This window comes from Myodes glareolus, chromosome 3 (genome assembly GCF_982192425.1).
Source record: "Myodes glareolus chromosome 3, mMyoGla1.1, whole genome shotgun sequence".
Taxonomy (NCBI): Eukaryota; Metazoa; Chordata; class Mammalia; order Rodentia; family Cricetidae; genus Myodes; species Myodes glareolus.
The window spans coordinates 15842528-15849708 of record NC_142028.1 but is presented as its reverse complement, the minus strand read 5'-3'; the positions used below and the strand labels follow the sequence as shown (position 1 = coordinate 15849708).

Genomic DNA, 7181 nt, shown 5'->3' with positions numbered 1-7181 from the left:
CTAAGACTCAGGCCCAGGAAGTCCAGCCCAAGACTATGGAAGTCATAAAGAATGGCAGAGCCAGCTCTGAGCAGCTGTGCTGCTGAGAAAAGATCCCCCACCTATTGAGCTGTCTGCAAGCCCTTTGGGGTGAGGAAGCTGCCTTGGAGTTGTCTCCACTCCTGGAAGTAACCCCAATAGAAACTCAATTGTTCACAGTCTTGGTCTGTCATGGGTTTCCTATCAGGGGTGAGTAGAGTTGTGTGTGTGTGTGTGTGTGTGTGTGTGTGTGTGTGTGATTGTATGCATACACATGTGTGTGCATGCATGCACGTGTGTGTATCTACACACAACACCAGCTTATGTAGCTGTTTAAAACTGGATTGCATAGACTATTCACATACGTGATTATGAACGGAAATAGATTGAACTGGGACATTTTGTCGTGTGTTTTCCATTGTTGTCTTCTTTTTGTTTCATCTTTCTTTTTCTACATGGTCTTGGTACAAAGGTGATTTAGTTTTATGCACGAGAGATGGGAAACAAATGAGGTGAGCTCTAATGTCTATGTGGTTATACCTCCACTCAACAGTCCACATAAGGTCAACACAACCACAAACTCTCAGGCCAGCTATGACTTCACTATCTTAGCATTTCCCAGAATAAAACGAATCCACGAAGTCAAAGTATCAAACCAGAATTTTATTATATATAAACACATTTCTTAACACTGTTCTTTCGTTACTTTCGACCTGGGCACGGGAAGGAGTAGCGCAGCCAGACAAGGCATCATGTAGGAAACAAGCAATGCGCATGCGTCTGTATACTTCGGTGTTGCTACTGCAGGGGGATACAAAAACAAGATTCAGGAGCAAAATCATTATTTCGTCGTCCTCTTATTTGGCTCCTCGGCGCTGCCTGAAGTAGCGGTTGTAGGCCGCGTTGTACCCGTAGACCATGGCATAGCGCTCACAGAGTTTGTAGTCATCGCAGGCTTCCCTGTTGATCTCGTAGGCAGGCTTGTTGCGCTCCCGGACCCTGGAGAGTGGAGGAAGAGGCCACGAATGAAGGGCAGTCAGAAAGGGGGGAAAGGTTGGGGGGTACTGGCTGGAACCCTTCCCCCAACAGTAAGAGGTGTTTGAAGAGCAGGCATGTTTTCCCCGAGCAAAGAACAGGTTTTATTTTGATATTATTTTTATGACTAAAAATAGAAGCTTTCTTTCTGTCCCCATTTCCTCCCCCCATCTCCTTTTTAACCCCAAAGCAAAGAAGTTTCTAAACATTCTGTTTTCTCTGTCTTGTTTTTCCATTCTTTGAGTTCAAGACATAGAAATAGTGATAAACCTCTTTCCCACTCCGTTCAGATCTGTGCTACGGCGCTGCTACCCCCATCAAGTTGAGGTACGCACCTCTCTTGGGCTTTAGCGCGCCATCTCTGCTGAGGGGAAATAAAGGTGTTGGCGTTTCTCCTGTTGATGAAGGGGCCTAGAACAGAAAATCAGTAAGTGTGCTTTCATGGAGCAGCTGATGAAAATATTTTTGAGTATTCTGAGGGCAAATCCATCTGAGATCCCACTAATCTCCTCCTCTGTAACCGGTGGTAGGCAAAGATATAAAAAGAGTACAAAGTAGATTTTAAAAAGCGCACGAGCAAAGGCAACGAATAACCATTTATGTGTCCTGGGAACTTGTCACACAGGCCACACCAAATTTTATCTGTTTTGTCTTTGGGCAATCCTTTGCTACTTTTGGTAATACCCACTCAAGGTGTTTTAAATGCTTTTCAAGAGAAACTTTCTCATCATTTGGACCTACAAAGTAGACCATAGGACACCAGTATAGGGGCAGGTTAAATACTATGAAAACAAGGAAGAAATGAAACACAAAAGTGAGGCCTGGCATGGGGGTGCGCACTTGGGATCTCACTACTTGGGAGGTGGGGGCAGGAGGATGAGGAGCTGAAACTTATCCTCAGTTGTGTCCCAAGTAGGAGGCCAGTTGGGCTACAGGAGACAGCCACTGAGTCAAAAATCAAACCAAAACGGAAATACAAAACCCTTCAGATTAACCAAACAAGAATGCGGATACTGTTCGGTTTCCGGCTGTAGCCAGACTTTCCAAGCCGGTCTCCTCCGGCGCCGAAGCTGATGCTGACGCCTGTGGGCTCCCAGCTGGCTGCTCCCGTTCTGTGCTTTCTCAGTTGTCATTACTCCTCATTTTCCATCCGTGTGGCTGATGTGATGTCAACTTAAAATTTCCAAGTGCTCTGGATGCAGCTTAATGTCATATTACACGGCTTGAAGCTTGAACGTTGCTCACTGGGACAGTTTTAGTCACTGGGGCTAAAACTCCAGGCCTCCCAAGGAGGCCCACTCCTCCCTTCCCTCTCTGTCATAGACCTGACCAGCACTTGACTTTGAAAACCAAGGTGCTGTTCTTTAACACAAACAACTGAAATAAGGTCGCCAGGCATTTACTTACTGATTTCATAGGACTCCATGCTTTCGTGAGATTCTGCAATTAAAAGAAAGACTTATTTGTCATGTGCTGTCATTGTAGAGGTAGAAGGGGAAACAAGAGTCACAAAGGTGGGAATAGTGCATCGAATAAGGCAGCTGTTAAGACATTCCGGCAACAGAGGAGTTAGGAGTTGCCTCTTTCTTTCTCTCGTTGCTTTGGGAGTCTTCCTGACACACTCAAGGCCGCTTTGAGACTAGAGTCAAGTTAAAGGTGGATGCACGGCAGCCAGGCTTCTCCAGGCAGGGAGCTGCAGGGTGGTTATTGAGCTGCCTGACCCAGACAGCTTCTAAGAGGGTTCGGAATGGCTCTTAAGAATGGGTGTTAAATTGGCAGCCTCAGAAACCACGGGCTCCCTCTCACAGCTCAAACTGGGCACAAGGCCAGGGCGGAGAGGACGTCAAAGCAAACGTTCTTGCTTTCCATGTCTCTCCTGAACACAGTGGGCAAAGCGGGAAGAAAAGGCCGTGTTTATAAGTAGCGCCTGCCTGCCTCCAAAGTGAAAAGGGAGGCGAGGAAATCAAAAGTGCACACAGAAAGTTTATGAATAATTCAAAAGTTGAGAAGCATAGCGTTAGAGCTGTTTATACAATTTAGGTTTACAAACAACTAAATATGGTCAGCACGATTTCAATGGAATTATGTAAATAAATTGGCTTCAAACCGGTAAACAAATCATAGACGACTTAGCAACACACAGGTAGCAGAAAGAAGTGTCTTTTGCAAATAGTTTGGAAACTGATAATTTTCTAAGATTCAGCTGTAAAGCTTCTTTTAAGAAATGAATTTGCAGAATAAACGCACTAAGTTCATGGCATTTTCTGTCCCTAAAAGGTCTATCTCTAGCTTTTACTTCCCCCAAAAAACATATTTTCTTAAAGAGAAAGACTGAGCAAATATCCTTAACCCATCAATACTCAGGTTTCAATAAGTGTTCTTAGAGAAGACGACAGGGGCTGGGAATCGACACATTTCTGGAATATCTTGGTTTCCAGGTGTGCAGACTCACTCCTGGAAGAACCGTAGTCATTTCTGGAGAATTCATAATGGGAAGAACCCGTTCAAGCTCACATGCATCGGGCTGTTTAGAATTAAAACAGGTGCAGTGGAGTGGCCAATGACCAAGGCAGGGTTCATGATTCTCTGGCTTATAACAGAGAAAGGAGAAAGGAGAGGAGTGGGAGAATGAATGGAGAAAGGAAGCCAGAGGCAGGAAAGGAAGCCCCACTGACAGCAGGGAAAGGCTTCTCACCGTAGCACAGGGCTGCCACAGCCAGGGCAGCCAGAATGGTCAGAGGGAGCAGGCTCTTCATGGTGTTGGTGTCCCGTGAGTTTGCCTCTGTGGTTGGTGCAGCAGCAGAGGGGAGAGGCTCCTACACACTGCTAGCGGCGAAGGCTGAGCTGCTTTTATAGGAACTTGAGCAGCCGAAGGGGGAGGAACCAGCAGCCGGGGGCTGGAAAAGGTGGGGTGGCTTGGCACTAAGCTCGGCTTGGGACTTCTCCCAAGTCCTCATTCCTTCCAGATAGTATCTACACAGCGTGGGCAGTTTCCCCTCACTGCTGGCCCCAGCTGTGCTACAGCAGGATGCTGTCCTGGTGCAGAAGTTGTGACCACCCCCTGTTTGCTAGCCAGACCTGGGCACATGCCCACGGAGAGGGCAGCTACCGCAAACACAGGTTTGCCTTTCGAATTCTTCCTCTGATCTACTTGCTGGCCCTGACCACTGGCCGTTGGGGCTTGATCTGCAGACAGAGCTGTAGTGTTCTCTTTGCTGCCTAGATGGATGGAGGAGAGGTCCTGGGGAGAAAGCCCCCCCCACTCTCTATGCTGTGACAGCTTAGACATCTGCACAGCAGGGCAGGATTGTCAATTCTAGACCTGGTAATAGGAAGCTTATGGAGCTTTCCAAGGGTTCAGTGGGGTAGAGATGTGGGTACCCCAGTTTTGTTCTTTAGCTACCCCGTAACCCGATTCTTTAATTTTGTGACATTAGTCTAATCTTACGCCCTAATGCTCTCTCAGGCTGATGCTACTGAGTGTGCAAGTGTGGTTGGGATGAAGATGCTCATTGCTTGTGTTCTCACTGCACCCCTGCCTTGCTACTGAGCCAATGTGATAGATTCTTCATGAACAGGATAAAATACATGATACAGTGTTTAGGAGCTGTGTGTTAGCTACAGACCAGTCGTGTGTTAGCTACAGACCAGAGTCAGAAATAACTCTGGGCTATGCCTTTGGCCTTGACTGTAATGTACCCTCCCAGGCTGTTTTCACACATCTGCCTTTCACTGTACCAGAAGGTCTGGGGGTGTTGCTTATCTAACAGGAGAATTTCCATAGGGCACCTCTGGCTCTCTGAAGGATCCCTTTCTCTCCATCTCTCCCTCAGGAAACTTTTCTACCCCACACCATCTTGGCTGCTTGGAATCCCATGTGTCTTCTTTGTGGTCCAATAGACTTGGGTCTCAGAAGCATACTCTAGAAGATCTATGGCCTCAGGACCTGGGGCTTGACATGAAAAGACAGAGAGTAGCCTGCTGGACTTTTTGTCTCCCTGAGACATTGCTGTTCCTCCACTTCCCATCCTGGGAAAAGCCTTTGCAGATGCTGCAGGATTCTCTGTTGAACAATCTGTGAGACCAGTGGGTCCGAGAAACAACACATCTCTGCTCTTCCCTTATTTATGGGCTGCAGAGGTGGACCAATAGTTTAGAGGCCTGTGGCTCTTGCAGAGTGCTGAAGTTTATTTTCCAGTTCCCACATTGATTACTGGAACTGCCTATAACTCAGCGCCAGAGACTCTGTTGCTCTCTTCCGGCTTCTGGGGGGCCCCATACATATGTGCATGTACTACACACACACACCCACACCCACAAAAAAATAAATAAATAAAATTTTTATATATTTTTAAAAATTGGGTTTTTTTTGTTTATTTTTTGAGACAGGGTCTCACTATGTAGCTCTCTCTGTCCTGGAACTCATTATGCAGACCAGGCTGGCCTTGAACTCACAGAGATCCACCTACATCTGCCCCTCCAGTGCTGGGCTTTGTGTGTGTGCACGCGCGTGCGTTTATCTGGGAAAGTCCGAGGACTACTTTAGCAGTTGGTTCTCGCCTTCCTTCCTGTTGGAGGCGTCTAGTGAGCTTCCTGGTGAGTGTGTCTTCATCTCTCATATTCCCATAGGAGTGTTGGGAAAACAGGTGCCTGTGGGTTTTGGGGATCAACCTCATGCTGTCAGCTACCTTTCCCCACTGACCTACCTCTCCAACCCTCATTGGGCCACGTAAGAGCATCTTCAATGCCCCTGCTGTCACTTCTGCATGACAATCAGATCAAGGTAATTGAAGTTCTGGCCTCCTGCACTCAGCAGCGAAGGTCCCTCCTCTGTCCCCGGGTTCAGATGCCAACAGTACTCTTTCAGGCTTCTCACAGGCCTTGGCACCAACGCTTCTTTCCGACCTAGGCTTTTCAGCTTTCCAGCTTTCCTTCCAAGCTGTTTCAATGCTGCTGCCACCAGACCCCTCAGGCCCACCAGCTTCTCTTTCACAGTCTAGGATTTCACAAGGTTGAAGCTTTTCTTTTGGTACCGTTGCTCTCTGGCCTCTCCTTTCTTCTCATTGTTCATTTATTTCTGACTTTCCAATGGTAAATACTACCTGCAGGCCACTCATAAGAACCATTAATGTTTTGGAATCCAGAATCCTGCCTTTCCTGCTCGAATATCGTTCCCTGTCCCAGTATAACATTGTAGACATCAACTCTAATCACATGATCTTTCAGTTGGTTTCTTTGTGGGTGCTGGAACTCTAATATAGGCCTGGCTTTGTGCTGGCTAGACAAGGCAACCCCTCTTCCATTGAGCTGTGTTATCCACTCCAAGTCGATCATATATGTGTAAATATAGTGTGTATTAGTTTGTGTGTATGTGTGTGTGTGTAGGCTGGAGGTCGATGTTAGGTGTTTCCATCAATCACTCTTCACCTTAGTTTTTGAGACAGGGTCTCTCACTGAACCTGTAACTTACCAGTTTTGTTTAAGTGGCTGACCAGCACACTTTGGGGATCTTCCTGCCTCTGCCTCCCCATCGCTGGCATTGCAGCACTGTGCCTGACTGTTTTTATGGGTTCTGGGGGACCCATCATAGGTTCTCATTCTTGTCTGGTGAGCACTTCAATGACTGATCTATTTCTGTAGGCCCTAATAAATTCTCAGAAAGAGTACTTGACCCACCCTGTGAACAGGCATGGCCTCTGCATTGCAAGGGGCCCAGATTGATTCATCTGAATAAAGAAAGAAGAAAAGAATGGAAGTAGAAAAGTGGAGAGGAAGACATGAGTAGATCTTTGGAGATTTGGAGTTCTAGACAGTTTGTGTTATAGAGATGAAAACCTCTAAGGTACCCTTGGAATGTGAGATGTGCTTCAAATGAGGCATGAGGAAGTCAGAGAAGCTACTTTGGTTATTGATAAGATTGTTTGGAATGATACATTATCCTTTGAGAACCACTGGGAGTTATTTGATGTTCCATGATTAATTTTGGCTGACAGAATGTGTTTTCCTAAGATCTAACTTGTAAATTCTGAATTATCCAAAGTTTCAACTTACGTTTGGATTTAAATAATTATGACAGATGTCTAGAGAGTCTTAATCCAAGAGGAGTGCTACTTAGTAGAGAGAGTGAT

General features: G+C 46.4%; 1 protein-coding gene across 1 annotated transcript; it reads right to left on the bottom strand.

The window, feature by feature from the left end:
• Nucleotides 1-660: 660 nt before the first annotated feature.
• Mgp (matrix Gla protein) lies at nt 661-3905 on the bottom strand. Its single transcript, XM_048432461.3, has 4 exons — nt 3749-3905; nt 2461-2493; nt 1389-1464; nt 661-1017 (listed from the first exon to the last, which is right to left on the bottom strand). Exons 1-4 carry the CDS (start codon nt 3807-3809, stop codon nt 876-878), a joined length of 312 nt encoding a protein of 103 aa, XP_048288418.1. The 5' UTR covers nt 3810-3905; the 3' UTR covers nt 661-875.
• Between the last annotated feature and the right edge of the window lie 3276 nt (nt 3906-7181).